Consider the following 18,479-nt stretch of genomic DNA (forward strand, 5'->3'; position numbering starts at 1 on the left):
GGATTCTTTTCGAACTGTCTTGGTCTCGTATTTTTACGATGACGTGCGCAGTAAATGCGAAAGACTGATAGCTGCACATGGTATTAAACGTGCTACGCGTTGAGCGATGTGGTTCGCCCGAACGGCGCTAGGCACTTGCTCTTGCAGTGGTTTATCTAAAATAGTTCAGCGTCTCGTTACATATAGTATTAAAAGTGCTACGCGTTGAGCGATGTGGTTCGCCCGGGCAGCGCTAGGCACTCCGCTGCTAAAAAGGTTTTACCGAAATAGATCAGCTTCGACTTTCGCGGGGCGTCGCATAACTGCGTCAGACGCTGCTCTAGTTGTTTTGTTACAGCACGGCACCACGCGTCCTGGCTTGCTGCCACTGCCGCATGTGAGCACATTGATGGAGTTTGAGGGCTTCCGCACTATGCCTAACGTGTACCAGCGTGGGTTGGCCATCATGTTGAAGAGGAAAGGCAACAAGAAAAATTCCCCGCCGCCCCAACCGGCATGCAAGCCGCCAGCAGCTGTGCAGTCCAACGGCGTAACTCCAACCTGGGCGGGTGGCCTGCTCCCGCGCCCGGGTGCCCTAAGTCTGTTGCCAACGCCTTCCCAGCAGTTGTCAGCCGTTTACAAGGCAGCTGGTGCACAGCCGGCACAACAACATCAGCCTGAAAGTGTAGCGCCATCGGACACCGCTAACTTGTCAGCTCAGCCGGGAGGTGTAACCACAACGGCCGCCGTCAACTCGTCAGCACAGCCACAAGATGGACGCGGTCCACCCATGCCGTGGCTCCTGCGCGATATGCGGATGGATGCCTACTGGGACTTCCTTAGCCAGCCGACTCTCACCGACGAAGAGTACGAAGAGCTCCAACGATTTCCACTCGTCCCCGGAGACCCCTGCGTAGTTCGCTGGTATATCGGACCACCGACGCTGCTGGAGCACCAGTACAATGGCTATCCGTTCCACTATAACGGCAGCCGTTCACTCCCAGCCGACTCCTCTCTTCGCGAATGGGTAAGAATCCATCATGCGTTCGTCACCGGCAATGCCGAGAAGTATCTGGCACTGGCTCGCCGTATCAAGATTGTCGCAGGGTTTGCGCCGCTGATGGCTCGTATGATTTTGCAACTGCCAGTTCCGGCTGGCTGCCACACTGCCGTAGAGATTGCGGCGCAGCAGCGGTTTCCCATTCCGACCAATACCCAAGTAAAGCCATCTCCGGTATACTACGAGCAGTGGGACGGGTTTGGTTTTTCTTATACTTTTCCGAACCCGTCAAAGCCAGACGACGGCACCTCCGTGTATGTGGATGTAGACTACGATCGCTATATTCCGCTGGTCCTACGAAATCGTCCGCTAGACGACATCCGGCTTGAAGCCGCGGAGCGCCGACGAAAAGCCGAAGAGCAGCGAGGCGATTTTGGGTCAGAAGAAATGTTGGTCGACGCGCAGGGTGAAGAAGCCCATAACAGCGGCGACGCGGAGATGTCGGGAACACCGCAAGATGCAAAGAAAGAGGGCCTTGGCGCGGAGGATCCGAAATAGGTGTTATTGTCTCTTACTGACGACTGTATTTTTAAGTGCGCGATGCCTAGCAATTTTTTCGAAATGTTCGCAACATGAATGCGTATCATTATAGTTTGGTTATTCTGTTACTTTTCTTTGTGCGTCTGGGGTCCAGCCTTTTCGTCCCGGGGGGACGTGTAACATGGGCTGCGCCTTTAGCATTGTTTAGCGATGATTGGTTCTTTCCAGCGGTAGTTCATTTCTGTTCATTCCTGTTCGTTAGCGCTGTATTTGCGGGTTATGCGGCTTCGCCGAAACGGAGGATTTTCAGTCTTGTTTCTCGCTTTTTGAATAAAGGTTTCCTTTGTTTAGAAAGTCGGGATCTGGGACTTTTCGAGTGTTTTTCAGTGGTTTCCGTGCCGATTCATTTAGATTAGGGTGGTATTTGTCAGTGATCACGATTTAGCAGTCAGATTTGCCTTCATTTTCCGTTTTATCATTTGTCTCTGTGACAATATTTCAGCGGTATAAAAAGCAGAACTATTCACTCGTCCCTTTGCGTACAGCTTATACTGGGCGTTACCGCGTTCGCTAATTACCGACAACGCGATACTACCGCTTCATAAAAATAAGCGTCGGCACAAAATACACAACAAAACAGCCAAACCAGTCAAGCCAAGATTGGAGTAAGCAGCGATAATTGTGTATTTTATTAGGTTTCCGGATCAGACTGACTATTAAAAATTGCCAGAAACCAGGTAGCGAAAATCTAAATGGTAGAACACGTCTGTCTTCCTTGACGTATGCTAACCATAAGGTGTGCCAAAACGGTGGTTATAAAGTCTCGATCTGCCAAGCCAAAATTAAGCAGTGCATTCACCCAGTTTGATTCGTAGTCCGTCTGTTGCTTAAAAAACCGGGGTCCGGCTTGGGTGTTCGCGTATTCGATCCGTATGGAATACCGTCACTTCCAGGACCAACACGCTCTGATCTTGCGCTTTTTGTGCAGAGCACGCGCTTGAGCTCGCTACGGTAGTCGGGTTTCATTGCAAAACAGATCACCTGCAATGCAAATGCCATCGCGATCACACGCACATATTTACAGTATACAGTATACATTCATTGACCGTATACACATTATACGTAACTATATTTTCAGTTTTTCATGAATGTAAAAAAATACACGTACATATAATATCTAAAAATATGAATATGTGTAACCATATGCATTCGTATATTATAAAAAAGTATTTGCTCATATAACTATACCGTATATATAATTCCATGTGTTCATAAATCAGGTGTATATTTATTTGCCACTATCAATCCGGTAATTTTTACAATGAATACCTAATTTAATAAGTGATATATCACTTATTAAATTAGGTATTCATTGTAAAATTTACCGGATTGCTAGCGTATCCTAACAACTGGACAGCGCCCAGTCCAATGACCAGCAGCGGATACTCGTCCTGTGCGACCTTTACAAAGGGTGCCGTTACCGGCAGAATCATGGAGCACGCAGCATTCCACACAAAGGAAATACACATCATGTTCGTTGTCACTATACGGGCGCGCTGGTTTGTACGCTTGTCCTTCAGGACACCTTTAGTATTCCTCGAACTCTCCCGTTCAGTTTGTTGCTTGTTCCCGTGTAGCGCAAGAATTTTCATATAAATGAAAATGTAAAAAAGCGCAGTGAGAACACTCGGCAAATACGTGGTAATCACTAGGCTCAACAATGCGAAACGCCCACTCGGCACCGTTGCACACGTCCCCAACGGAAGCATAATAAAAGTCATCCCTAGATCAAATAAACCCAGCGTGGCGTAAAGACAGGCTGCTATCCACAAAATAATCAACACCGTCACTTCGAAGCGTTTACGCGAGAAACTGCGGTATTTGTGGGGAAAACACAGCGCCACGACACGGTTAGCGGCAATGTAAAGGTCAATCCAGTAGCCGGCATTCCGGCAAGAAATTTGAATCCACTGCAGGAATTTACAGTATTTGGCATCCATCGGCCAGTGGGATACGTGTTTACGGTAAATACTGGTCCCCACAATGGGAAAACTGAAGCCACATAGTACGGTGTAGGCGATAAGACAGTGCGCGATTAATAATCCGCATCCCTGGCGCAGTTTATGGTTGCAGAGGATTAAGATAACAATAAGCAGGTTACCGATGGCGCCTTCAAAGCAGAGAAATAAATACACCGAAGTCCACGATCTGATAAAAATTGCCGGTAAATAACCGGATGACAATGTACCATGTGAAGAATTAGTAGCATTTTCGGCAATCCAGGATGAATTCCCTGGAAAAAGCGTAACATTCCAGGACATTGCTGTACAAGTACCATTAATCGAGTACACCGAATTCCGCTTCGCACAGTCTGAATGAGGAATTTTCACCGCAGAAAGAGTGACTGGCGAAACGTGACCGTTTTATCCAGTCAGATGGCTAAGCAGATTAATATAATATGAAGGATGCCCAATCTTGATCTATTGTATATTGTATAGTCTATCATACTGTGGATGCAGTTTAAAATTGTTAAGGTCACGACACCGCACAGCGGACTGCACAGCGTGAACATGCCGTGCGGTCATATTTTTCAGGCTATTCTGACGTCTCACAAAAGATCTTGTTGTCGAGACAAAGCAGGATCAGCTCCGAAATGTGCATACCGTATATGTGATAACTCTGATTAAAAGAAAAGGTATTGTCTCTCCCTGGTGGTACAACTGGCAAACATAGGACACTCTGGCACTGCGCAGATGTATATGTAAAAATACAGTAATAGAAATAATGGAATCCTTTTCACTGTGTCCGTGTAGCGCCTCTTCCGTATGTGAAGAGTCGATCCCATTCCATAATAATGCTACGTACTACACTACCACAAGTGTCGGTTAATTTGACTACAGTATCAATAAAACGTTTCATAAACATTACTTACTTATATTACAGTAGTAGGCATATAACACAATACCGGCTAAAGCCACTTTTTGCGCAGCACCTGTCTGATTTACTACGCCACATTTACACCTGTAATTGATTTACTATTCCACATTTCGCGGGGGAAATGATTTCGCGACTGTGTTATACGCAACGCCGATCATTAAATTTCAGCCCACAATTTTATCTTTGTATGCTAAAGTCTGAAATGCGAGACTAATAACCAAGGAAGTCGGAATCGTTGCCAGTTACGAGTCGATGTCGTCTTCAAGTGTAACAACACTCTTTAAATTACGTAACGAATTGCATGAGTAATACTATATACGCAGTACATACTACATAGCCGTGGCCGAAAAACGCGGCCTATTAACTGCATACAAAACATATCGTAGAACATAATATCTTTCAATATAACTATAACAACAATATGACAAGACTGTTCTGTAAAATTTTAAATTATAAGTTGCTGTTGAAATTCAATACCATCAAAGTTATCGATTTGGTGCCGATTCTTTACGAGAAGTCTTATGTATATGTCAGCAACCGACGCAAAAAAAACGTACAGAACTGTGTACTACTCGGCAACCACTGTATTGTACAGTACTCTGCAGCAAAAAGTGCGCTAAACCAGATAAAAATATGAAGTTGCCTTCGAAAATGTTTTGGCAAAAGCCAGCAACCTCGCTTTAATCACAATCGCACTTGGTCGCACCAGATAAGTATTTCAAATTTCAAAGGCATGCGAATTTCAACGTACAAACTTAACAAAAACAAAACCGCGTATTCACTTAGAAAAACATACTGTATAAAAAACCACAGAAAATAGGACAAAAAGGAACCGAATTTGTATAAAAAAAATCAACTTTGGTTTACGCCAACTGCTGATACGTAGCCCGCCCAGAATCCGTAATCCGCATCCCCGGAAGCGACGCATCCGGCACGGACGGCGACAGAACGGTGAAAACGGTCTGCTGAAACGGCGGCATGGACATGCCCATCTGCATGAATCCCGGCATCAATTCCGCATGATTGCCGGCGACAAACGCACCATTCGGATTGGAGGGACCAGCTGGCGGCGTGAAATAAATCACCGGCATGTTGGCGTGCTGGACAGCGGCCTCATTCCCTCCTGACCACGGACAAGGCATGCTGACCGGCGGGGGAGGCGGCTCGGGATGCGACAGACTGGCGGCGTGCATGCGGTGGAAGGGTCCCAACCGACTACTGCTTCCTACCTGCAAATCCGAAGCATACCGTTCGTTAACACCAGATTTGATGACAGATGTATTTATTGATTTTTACCGGAAGAGGCGCTGCATGCGTAACCGGATTGGCCGGTTCCGATGGCTGGACGTGATTTACACCGTTGTTGACGGGAAGAGGGATGTCTTCCATACGGTCTTCCGGTGGCTCTGCTCGTTCCTGATCCGCTTTACGTTTCTTCTAAAGAATCACACAGTTGTTACATGTTGTTTATTCTACGGATAGCGCACAATGCCAGAATGCCTCCACTTCTTAAGTGTTCATCAATCATCAGCAAACCTATACTGCGAGCTGACCAACGGATGGACGGACCGCACAGTAAAACTGCCAAAAACTTTTGCAAATGAAAAAGATTAAATACTGATATTTATTCGGCTTCAGTATGCACAAAACTGTTAATATCGTCACTGTCAACAAGGCTCACAGGATGACCTACGTCCATATACAGCCCACACACTACATTTCCGCTTTCAGTATGCATGAAAACACAACGGATGTTATCAAGCGTAGCCATCTACGAACTACAATGAAGTTCTTGTTTTCCTAGAAAATTAACAGAAATAGGGTTAAATGTGGTTTGAAATTATGATTTAGCGATTTATGGTTGGCAAAAAATCCAATGCGGCATATTCTGAAAAGTAAAAAGGAGGATACCACATACAATAGCGTATTACAAAGATTTCTTATTACGGACCACGCCATCGTTTTTCAGCTACTACAAACAGCACACATACTGCATTGTTTATGTGTTTTTCACAACATTCGGTGGCATTTACCGCTAGAATAAACTTACCTCATGCTTCTCCATGTGCAACTTGAGATTCCTCCGTACTTTGGTCTTGTAATGGCAATCACGGCAGTTGTACGTGATATTAGCATGCTTGAGATCCATGTGGCGCATCTTGGTTTTGTACACTTTGAATTTCTCATGGCAAATATGGCATTCGAAGCGCTTCTGGCCCTCGTGGACGACGCGGACATGCTCACGCAGGCATTCCGGCACTTTGAACTCCTTCCCACAATGCTTACATCTGCCAAAGAAAGCCGCATAATTAATTCACCAGCAATCCCAAAAAATATTAAATCGCTAGCGATCACTTCATATCTATATTAATCTGTGGCCTTACGTATAGCACTCGTTGGGTAATTTGCGGAACGTCGATATGTCCCGATGGTGCCCCAGATGCCGCACCATATTCAGCCAGATTTTACAGATCTTCCCACATTCCCGACATTTGAACAGTCGTTCGCCACTTCCTGTATGATAAGACGTTCATACCTAAATTTCCTTTAGATATGAAAGTTACGTGTACGTGCAAATCAACAAATTATTCAGTGCGTATAAATTTAACAAATCGTTTGGACAGTTTCGTACGGCGCTGCCATTCGTTCCACCGTGACTAAAATATCAGTCACTGGAATTACCAAAATATGTATATCTACTCTGTACAGACATTCTCAATGAAAAGCTAATGTAAAATAGTTTAATTTAAATGCTAACGTAGAATTGTCTAAAAGCTAATGTAATGTAAAATTAGAAACGCACAACGATTAACGGCTAAGAGCAGTTTCTACCAAAAAATCCATTTAAAACCGTGTGCAGACTTACCTTCATCAACAGTATGACATTCCAAATGCAAATCCAATTCCTCTTGACACGTCACGTACGTGTTAGGACATTCTGGGCATTTGACTTTCAGAATATCGGCACGCTTTCTCTTCCGCCGGTTCTTTGATTTCTTCCTACAAACAACCAGCAGAACTAAATAAATTTATGCACAAATTATCAACCCAAATAACTAAACTATCCAAAAGGCAAAACGGACGTAGTTTGACTGTCCGCTGTCGTTTTGGCGACTTTCTTCTTAGATTTCCCCTTTTGCAATTTCTTCCGCTGGGGCTTCTTTTTCTTCTCCACACCAGCACCATTTTGCTGTTTTTCATTGTCCACACTGGCAGCAACAATAACTTCGCTGTCCGGAACGGTAGCACCCCGACTGCGCAGATTATAGGCTTTCTGATTACTAGAAACCACTTCCGACGACCGACGAACCTCCCACAACGCTTTCCGCGTCGCTATCCGTCTCCTTCCCATTTTCCTTCGATTTTCTGCTTTTCTCATTGTGATTCAACAGTCTAAACACTTCGTGGATCCCTGTCAGCGACCGCACGATCAGTTCTCTCCCGGTGACCGGCACCGGATTCCGTCCCAGCATTAGATGATGCGCGGAGTAGCCTTTATTGCATACCGCCACCGCCGTGCGGAGATTATATAAAAAACCCTCCTAATTTCACGTCCCAGTTGGTGGGATTGGCCGACACGAAGGACAGGAAGTCCGTGTCGAGATTCGTGGGGTTCACCGTCGTGGTGGAGCGCTGGATGACGGAGCGTTTGGTGTTCTTCAGGGAGGGATACTGGGGAATGGGATTGAGCGGATCAGCGTCAGTGAAGAGAGCGGCTTGAGACGGAGGGAGCTGCATGTCGGCACAGCCGATCAGCAACCCTAAAAGAAACAATAATTTTTGGTAAAATTATATGCAGAAAAATTATTTAAACTACAGAAAGGAAAGCGGTATAATTTTTGATTCAGAGGAGCAACTTCCTAAAGTACATTACATCTACTCCAGTCCCGATACCAACACTTTTCTTTGTATGCCTCCACACTACACTTGCGCGACAAGCGGACGGCTGAGATTAACAGTGAAAGAGAGTTTGTTACGGATGTTGTTGAGCAAGTACTTTCGGCATTCAAAGCAGTAATAATACGAGTAGAGTAGGAGACAAAACTGGCCGAACGCTGCATTTCGTTTAGATCAATATTGATGGTGAAATACTTGTTTAAGCTTTAAAACAAACAGTATTCACATGGTTTGTAGTTTGTAATTTCGTAGCTCTTAATCGCGAATGCAAAACATGACAGAGAAGTTTACAAACTAACTGCATTAATCTTTTCTAGGAAAACATTTCTTAAAAGACAAAATTACTGTTTTTAGGAAAAATTGGATTTCCGTGTAAGTTGGAAGAAAACAAGATTTACAGCAAGAAACCTGCAGATTTGTTTCTAACGCCGATGACAGCAACGCCAACACGATGTACGTGTTTGTACTTTATATGCATATCCCCACATAAATATTTTATCTGTAGGGTAAGATGTACTATGTCAGCCAGGTAATTAATAACTGCAAAACCAACACCACCCACCGTTCTTATCCAGCGCCATACCGCCGGTGGTGACACCGGCGTCCGCCCCGCGATCCTGCAGGACAAACAGCTGATCCACACCGTACTGCGTGTGCCGCAGGACAGCGGTATCCGGGGTAGCGGGATGGATGTCGTGCTGCTGCAGGAGCTCGCGGAAACACTCGGCCACCTTCTGGCACACCGCGTACTTCTGCTTGCTCACGCTGATCTCGCAGCGTCCAAAGCGAAAATACAGCGATAAGAGGAAGCGCGCGATGGCCTCCGGGCTGCTCTCGGGGAGGGCACGGGCCTCTGTCCAGTAGGTGCAAGTGTCCACGGCAAAGATCAAGTAGCGGTGGCCGTCGGGGGTGGGTGGGAAGTTGCCCAAAATTTCCACGCGGATCTACGAAGCAACAACCGTTAACTGGGAATGGGCCGATTAACAAGCCCAAAGTAAACAATAATCAAGGCAACAATGGGTGTCAGGGTGTAGAAAAAATGTTTAAAATATAGCAAGGAAAATCACTTTCCGAAAGTGGTATATCTTTTAACTCAAAGGCGCTACTTCCCATATTGGACATATGTAGCCCGAATGCAGACAAGTATGCCTCTACACTACACTATTACTACACTTATTATTTAATATTTACCAACTCGCCGTGTTCACTGCTCAGTGAGCAGTGCTCACTCTGTTATAATGCGAAGACGCTCACTATTTAACGTGCAATCATGAATCCTTCTCTCAAAATTTCTGGAATGCTTTGGATTAAAGGCTGAATTTACAATTCCATAAAAAACCAATGCCTAGGTGAAGTTGCACCCTTTCTTGCTCTAGCACGCCTCCATAAAAATCATAAAATGCGAATTTTAAGGAGACTGAAGCGCAGCACATAACGCAAGCGCCATGGGTACCCATGCATTTACTACAAGTTCTGCCTCAAAAGTAAGCGCAGCTCAGATGCTGGCAAAATATTATTAATAGTGAATTTCTGATCCCTTTGCAACCCTTCAAATTCTTCTGCTTTAGGCCTTCAGCTGATCTCAATCATCTCATGAATTACTTATTTACATTTTACAATTTACACTTTTTACAATACCTTCTTCCATACGTTGGGCAGCACTGTGGCGTAAACAAACAGGCTCTCCATGACATGTTCCCCAGAGCAATGAACAACTGCAGCGAAAGCAAACCAACGCACACAAAGACCACCAGTGGAAAGCCAGCAGACCAGCTAGTAAGGACTCAAAAGTCAAATGAGTTTAGGAGCTCAACACAACAGTCAGACTCCATGATCGCTAGCAGCGGAGCAAATCCTTCGCCAAGTCCGACAATGCAGATGAATAAGATGATCATTAGCAGTAGTAAGCATAAAACTTTCATGCCATTTGCGAAATGCAAAAAACTAAAACATCATTCAACATAATTTTAGAAGTTTACAGTATAAATAGCTGAGATAACTTTATGATAAGATACTTGCAACTTGTTACTTACTTTACTTATCAGGAGACGAGAACCAGGAGTGTTTGTGAGTTTCAGAGCTTGAGACTCGCGACTCCGCCCACACCTGTTGCAGATTGGCGGTTGGCGGATGCGGCGGTTTGACAACTACTTCTATGACAAGAGCTTGATGGTTTACGTGCAAAATTTCAGTTTTAGACTAAAACAGTAGTAAGTACAGTAAGTACCGTAACTAAAACTTTTTGTTACAGTACTTACTGTACTAATGGTAAGTTCATGACACCAGCACTTATCAAGCAGTATCTAAAACATCGATAATTACATAAATAAACCTCAGAAAATAAGTGTAAGTAATACACTTTATTTAGATGTCCAAACATCATATACTGAAAAACCTTAAGAAAATATCACTTATTACTCAGCATCAACTGACCCATGCGGTCTAATCACAAAGAACATAAAATATATATATATATTGATCTAAATTTGCGCCTCTTGGTGCCGTTCCCAAGATAGATGCCGCAATGCCTCGTTGGATTTCGATGCTGATCCGCTGTGCTAATCATAAGTTACTAATAAGCATAAGTACTAAGGTACTAACGATAAGCATAAGTACAATTGTAACCACTTCGTTATTTCATTGTATCAAAATAAAATTGCAAAATTTCGAACCACCAGACAAGCTGAACGGAATTTTTTGAATCTCCCTTTAATTTACGTACTTTATTGTAGAGGAGTTCGGAAACTGCAGAGTTATTCGCTGTTTGCGCATTATACTCGGTTTATACATTCTGCAATACACTTCTAGCACCTTGCTTCTATAAATAGTAATAACACCTACCCTACTCGTACGTATTGATTTGCACACTGGTGACTGGTTTGATGTTAAGTGCCTGCGACATAAAATTCTGATGTTTTTTTCATTTTATGTAACAGAAATTATCGTACATATAGATATAAGGCTGCCATTCGCCTTTTTGCAATTGCACGTAATACACAGAATACAGTAAGTTCTTATACGATAATAAATTTGTACAGATGATGGTGAGAAATCTTGCCGCTCGTAGTAAATTGTATTTGTATAATTTGTACAAGGAAGTGGTCCCATGCTTATGCGGGCAATGCTGATTTTATTTTGACTTGATTATGCGTGATTCGCTCCTTACAAGTTAGTGAAACAATTACTGCAGTGTCTGAAACTTGTACTCGTACAGGAAGAAAACGGTCGCTCATGAGGGCATTCAAACTTAATTACATACAAAGGTGTGCGTTCGACGTCTGCATGCATAAAAAAGTTACAAGTATATTTTTATACGTGTATCGATTAAAATCATCATCGTTATAAAAAGTAGCAGGCTGTAGGTTCAGCTATGTCTCACAAAATGGTGTAATACTACATATATATATAATACTCCGCGATATATCTGAACAGGAATCTGCTTCTCCTCCCGCGCGGTTAATCCCGAACAGGAACAGCTATATTCTCCTCCCAGTTAATCGTTGAACACTAGCTTTATTGGTTTGTACTCTGCAGTCGCACACCAACTTGCAGTTCAGTATCAGCCAGCTGGGGCACGGAAACCGCTCCTAAAATATAAAGGTTTATATAAGGGATGTGGCAGTGAGTAATCAAAATGCATATGTCAGAAAAAGTTATAAGAATTTATTATCAACGAGTACGTGTAGCAATAAATCTGCTACACGAACAGTAATTGTTACTATGTTTCTACAATTTATTAGCAATATTTGTAGAGATCAGCATCCTCTCTACGATAGTACTTGTAGTAAGTGTTGCACAAACGATAGTATAGTGACGGATATAGATATACCGAACGTTACTGCAGGCAAAATTCTTTGTACGGCATTATCAATATGTACTATTTGTATAATAAGTTTACAGTAGAAGTACCTTGTTGCAGTGTCGGGTAGTGTGTGACCACACTTGCCGATCATTGTGGTATTACAAAATGACATGTTGGGGATGATCCCTTACGACCAAAATACTCCGTTGTGGGGGACCGATCAGCCGTGCTCAATGTCGCTGAAATAATTAAAAAAACTCACACATGAAATTGCAAAAACGATAATTTCCACTCTGGACCTGCTGAGTCGACCATACATAGTCTTTCTGAATATCAATACAAGCCAATACAAGCTTGTAAATAGCGCCGTATGTACCGATATGTTGGTACAATTAATGTGCTGATTAATTGTACCAACATATCGGTACATACGGCGCGCTTACAGACAAAGTTAAACGTTAAACGAACAACTTTCGTATTATTATTCAAATGCCTTTCCAAATATAATCGTACATAATGATAAAACTTGCAGGATATTTATTGTATCGATTATCCATATTAATATTGATAAATACATACATACGGTGCGTAATCAAAATGCATACTCTTAAAAGTAAAAGCTACTGTTATACTCGTAAAAGCTTTTACACAACCGGTGGTAGTCTAACACTGCTGATCCAGTTTCTACGCAGTGCAAATTATTATGATTCTGCAGTGACATACTCGTACATGATTGGGAGTTGCGCGTGTGGCAGAAGGCATGCCGCATGGCCAACCGGAAACGCGGATTGATGGCGTTGTAGAGGAAGGGATTCATGGCGCAGTTCATGTATATGAGCGTCTTGGCGAAGAGCAGATACCAAATATCCAGCCAGGGTTCATCCGCCAACGAGTTGTATATTAGCAGGCCGCGAAATGGCAGCCAGGAAACGGCAAATAAACTCACAATCACAATCAGCATTCGCATCGTCTGCAAAATTCAGCCAAGTTATTACAGTAAGAGTACTTACTTTTTTACCTACTAATTATTGAGAAATTAAGACTGCGTTTAATCACGAACCTTATTTTTTTGGACAAATGAAACTGGATAAGTTTTAAGCGATAAGCATATTGAGTACAGGTATTTACATATAAATGGAACTAATTTGCAGAGATTTTTTTGTACATATCACCATTTTCCGAACTACAGATACTAGTAACTCCTAGCGAGTGCTTTCACTAATCTCAGTATCTACTCTATTACTACAAGGAAAATTCTGTAGCGTTTTCTGTGACTCTGTGGTTTGGTTCCCATTAATTTATAGCAGTAAAACTGTGCTAACTAATGCCTATTTTTATATTGTGGTAACGCACTCCTACAAATTTATTTTATTTTTTTTTTACAAATTTATGTAAACGGAAATGCCGAATGCAGGCTTTGCGGTAGCAATGAACCATGATTGCCACAATCAGGCTGCGGCTAACCCAAAGTTTGTCCCGGATTTACGAGTATCACTCTCAGCAAATATATTTTTATATAACGAAGCCAATAAAGCCTTAACGCATGTCTGGCCAAGCTGTTCTCAGATTGAACAACCGGCACAAACAGTCGTGTTTACGAGTATCATCCCTCTCGCATTTACGTGGGCGGCTTATCCAAACGAACCCAGCAAAATAAAGCGCCGCAAACAATAGTTAACGCTCAACACGATGACCTTTCAAATGTCATCAACAAAAAGGCCGATGTTTGAATGGAAGGTGGCCCGGTTGTTGATCACGCACTCAACACAAGGCACACATCTTTGTGCTTTTATGCTATACGGCTGCGACTATTCCCGGCATCCAATCCCCATCTTCTGAAAGCGCTTATACCGGGAATGGGCAAGCAGCCGTGATTGTCTAGAACAAACGGAAATCCTACACGCATTCCGCGCCATCCAACGCCAGCTATTGTTCAGGATGGGTGAAATTTTCCACTCAACGTCAGTCGAAAAGGAATCGAGAATTTTCTTCCATTCTCAGCTTACGTATCATTTCGTGATAAACAGATTAATTACTTCCGATAAATCTGGGAAGTGACCATGCCGTGCACTAATACTAGAACACCTACATTATCGGAATTAAAATATTTTTACCGATGCAACTAGATGGTTACGAATTAAGCTGTATAACGGGATCCTGAAAAATGTGAAATGCTCAGAGCAATATGAACCGAAAAGAGTTCAATAAAAGAAATTAAGGTGTACTTGTACAGCATACTTTTCAGTTTGTCGATTTCGAGGAACTGGTTTACAGAAAATGGTACTATATGTATAAAAAACTGCATCATAAACCAACATATTAGCTTTCTAAATTCTGCTTATATTACAATCACCTACTCTGAGCCCACTGATAGATATTACTGATAAATTATAAATATTTACTGCATGCACTAACCGAACTTTTAGCGCTGTCGGATTGCCGGTAAAAACTGGCTTTCGATGCATTTTTAATAATCTTGATGGATCCGGTCGGCTGGAGGTGTTGTGGCTGCAGCGGTTGATCCAGTTCCTGTTGGCAGCGTGACCTTTGCTTGATGACCCAAGCGATCTTGGCATACCCGCCAACGGCCATCAGTAGCGGTAACACGTAGAAAACCACAATGTCCGAAACGAAGAGAGCCGCGTATACTTCCTTGCTGACACGGAAGTCGCAGTGCGACTGATCAGGGAAAATAGGGTCTGGTTTGAGTTCGGTGAGAAAGAGCCACGGCATGCAGTACGCGACAACGGCAATCCAGCCGGCTAAGATGATCTTTTTGGTGCGTTCCAGTGTGCATAATCGATGCGCGAGAAAGGGATGGCATACAGCGATATACCGTTCAATTGTGAATGCGAATATGCTGCGTGTAAAAATAGTTGTTATAACATTTCCTATATTATATTGTACAATGAGTGACATGTCGTCACAAATATATTAGCTTTGTAATGTACATTTGTGCATAAGTCATATACGTAGGTCAAAAATCAAACTAAATTAAAGAAACAGTGCGGAAAGCGGAATTGTACACGAGCTATCTTAGTGAACCGATTGACGTCGCCTTATTGTCATTTTTATATCGTGCGTAAAAACAGAGAATAATACATAATTACCTACCTCATGCTGCCGGCATTTATCCCAAGGAAGTTAAGAAAGACAAATAGTGCACATCCGACTTGTCCAAAAATCCAGCGTGCCCCAACGTGATGGCACACAATTGCTTCCGGTACCGCTGTGCTTATTACCACCAAGTCGGCAAACGCAAGGGATACCTTGAGGAAATAAACGTTTTATTGTTAATACAATTCGAGCCTTCCATTGAATATGCATGTTTATATACGCGTGAGGCATAGACTATGATATTGTTATTATGTATATGCACGTACTAACAATGCTACATGCAGTTAGTTTTAATTTATTGTGTCCCGCCAAAACATCTAAAGCTAGGGCTAGCTAAATCAGTAATTAATTTAAGGTAAGATAATCGAATCCTCCGGTACTTTGCAAAAATGTAACAAAATACTGATTGCTTTCTGTAATTATATCCCACTTCCTTGCGTCACTAATCTGGTTTATTAAAACGTAAATAAATCTGTTTATAATAAAAACTGCAGTAGGGAAATTAAATGCATAATTAAAGGTAATAATGATATGTGTACGTTGATATTTCCATGGGGAACTGCCTTGCACGTAACCGACCGGAAAACAGATAAAGAAATTTTTGCCCCGGCACATTAGGGATAATGAGATAATTTACTTACCAGGTATGAATAGGTCGGAGTGTGCAGTGTGCGCTCCTTGTGTGCCACAAAGATAATGGCCAGACAGCCGAGAATTCCCGTGATTAATATGACAGAGTGGATGATGGTGGCGATCACCCGGTACGCCAGGGGAAAGTGTAGGTCATCCTCAATGGGGATTTCGCCGTTGCCGGCAAACAGGGTCACATTGACATTGTGCGAACTACTGTCCATTGGTATAAGAGACACGGCGTGCCGGTCCCCGTGGAACGTTATGGCGGTAATGGACACGGCGTGCCGGTCCCCGTGGAACGTTATGGCGGTAATGCCGGTATACGTGTGTACACCTATAACAGATGTATAAATACCCGTATACATATCATATGAATTCCCCGCACGTGTGGGAAATCACGAGTACAATAATTAATCGTAAGTTTCTTGGACGGGATGCCATTAGAAATACTCCTATATACCGCATCCGGCTGGTTCAAGTTTTTTTATACCGGAGCGCTATACACTCGTATTTCGTAGCAGACTTCTCCAGCAATCCAGCGTGATATTCAAGCATTTTGCATATACAAAGCTGATGGAGCGTTTGCTTGATATTATTATGATTTCGTATAATATTAATATGTAATCAAAGGAATCCAGGGTATATATTTTTATATAACGTAATCTACATTCCTAAATGCACAAGTATTAAATACTATAGAGGTCCCTTTAAGAAGGGATCGACTAGTGCAAATTACAAACGTACTGCGATGCAGGAACTTTAATAGACGTACAATATTTCACGTACAGGTACGACTTGTGTTATTATTTTAAAATAACTACACTAACCATGGTAAATGCATATTTGAACGGCTAGGTAAAATACACCTATGCATGCTTAAAACTATATATATGTACGTGCATGCACTGAAAAAAAAAACAGGAACTAATCGTAAAATGTAACGGATAGAGATATAAATGACATTTCCGAACTTCCACGTCGGACGTCGATCGATAGTTTACGTATATGATTCATTATCCTATAGAGTGATTTAATACAATATAATACGGCATTGACTCTTATGGTGTATTAAGTCACTGAAACGGGCTGGGAAAAAATATAAAACGGTAGTATGGATGGATTTATGCAAAAATAGGAAATGGACAACCTCTGGGATACATCGGCTTCCATGCAGTATAATGACCATGTTTAAAATTACGTTATATACGCGGATTTGTGCCACGTGATCGAAACCAGTACCCTGAATAGACTGTAGTAAATCGCGATGTGTCAGCAATTGAATAGCTAACGGAGGAGTAATGCACGACAGTTGTTTGCTTTTTAAAATTATTCCTAATTTATTGGTATGAAATTTTGAGAAAGAAATCATGATAGCAAAAAGGAATTCCGAATAGATGCACGTAAAAAACTTTAAAGAGCGCAAACAGTGTCCCATGCGTCAGATTCCTAAATACTTGCAATCTTTAACGTAATAAAAGAGTGACGATATCCTGCATGCATCGATTGCGAATCCATTATATAATTAATTACTTACCGGCTACAAATATTCACGATGGCGATCTGGACCGGTTATATATATACTTATACCGGTTATGTATAACTGGAGACCAGCGATCAGGAATTCAAGTATTATACTCTCACCGTTCTGTCGTTCACGTATACGCAAGTAAGATTAAACGCATTACAATCTTTTAATCAACGCAGAAAATAACCTTATTCGGAGCAAAGAAACATATTTAACGATGCCGCCGTATCGCGCGCAAAGCAACAAACACTTGATGGATCCTGCGTGTGCAAAAGGTACGCGCGACTTTAACCGGCTAATTGGATTTTGCTATCATTATACGTGGCATAACGTCCGGTAGGTATGAAATGGCACATCTGTTACACTTCGTGCGTGAAAAGTCGTGTCGTTTATTAGATATAGCGCCTAGCAAAGGTAAATTTCCTTATGGAACTGTGGAAGGGATTGAGCTGCATGTACATATTGTGTAGAATATCATGATCATCCGGTTGGGAACACAGACATCCCCCAATGACCATTCCCGAGCGTGACCCTGACCCCCGCTCCGATTATAATTATGTTAACTAACGATAATGAGCAGGCATGTGATAGTTATTGAATTTACCGGCTCATAACAAGTGCACGGCATACGAAGAATGTATTCGTGCATGACTTTCGTGGACGAAAACAATACATAGGTGCGTGGCCTCGTGCGTACGTATACTTCACGCGAGGGACTGCGAACTCAGTATATGTACGCGGCAAACGGGCAGAACGCCCGATCGCGAGGATTAAACATATTCGGAGAGGTATCACAATATATTCGGAGAGTCAAATACCGCTTATATCGAATAAAAGTTCCGAATTGTTAAAATGTACTATACAAGTAGTGGTATTCCGTGGAATATTAATCATCATTTGTGCGAATGTGTTGAGCATATGAAACTTATTTTATAACGATTTAAAGAAAATAATGGTCTTGCAGTAAAATGCAACCAAACCTTAATTACGATAAATCAAGTCATTGCTGACACAGGCAACTTTGTATTACATGTCCATCACCCGCTTGT

General features: G+C 42.4%; 2 protein-coding genes across 3 annotated transcripts; both read right to left on the reverse strand.

Moving 5' to 3' along the window:
* Nucleotides 1-5,135: 5,135 nt before the first annotated feature.
* LOC129583287 (uncharacterized) lies at nt 5,136-10,377 on the reverse strand. Its single transcript, XM_055475039.1, is given in 10 exon segments — nt 5,136-5,685; nt 5,753-5,893; nt 6,507-6,744; nt 6,841-6,970; nt 7,323-7,456; nt 7,540-7,785; nt 7,787-7,998; nt 8,000-8,217; nt 8,916-9,297; nt 9,992-10,377. Coding segments are annotated over 10 exon segments (2,118 nt in total). The 5' UTR covers nt 10,043-10,377; the 3' UTR covers nt 5,136-5,319.
* Nucleotides 10,378-11,552: 1,175 nt separating this feature from the next.
* Nucleotides 11,553-17,560, reverse strand: LOC129583382 (thyrotropin-releasing hormone receptor-like). Of its 2 annotated transcripts, none has more exons than XM_055475161.1 (7): nt 17,440-17,560; nt 15,914-16,239; nt 15,270-15,424; nt 14,571-15,015; nt 12,885-13,125; nt 12,263-12,394; nt 11,553-11,940 (listed from the first exon to the last, which is right to left on the reverse strand). In XM_055475161.1, exons 2-6 carry the CDS (start codon nt 16,124-16,126, stop codon nt 12,303-12,305), a joined length of 1,146 nt encoding a protein of 381 aa, XP_055331136.1. In that variant the 5' UTR covers nt 16,127-16,239; nt 17,440-17,560; the 3' UTR covers nt 11,553-11,940; nt 12,263-12,302. The 2 variants fall into 2 exon arrangements, with proteins under 2 accessions (XP_055331136.1, XP_055331135.1); XM_055475160.1 differs by having other exon boundaries at nt 12,879-13,125.
* Nucleotides 17,561-18,479: the final 919 nt, after the last annotated feature.

The sequence above is a fragment of the Paramacrobiotus metropolitanus genome, unplaced genomic scaffold (genome assembly GCF_019649055.1).
Source record: "Paramacrobiotus metropolitanus isolate TYO unplaced genomic scaffold, Prichtersi_v1.0 Parri_scaffold0000010, whole genome shotgun sequence".
NCBI classification, from domain to species: Eukaryota; Metazoa; Tardigrada; class Eutardigrada; order Parachela; family Macrobiotidae; genus Paramacrobiotus; species Paramacrobiotus metropolitanus.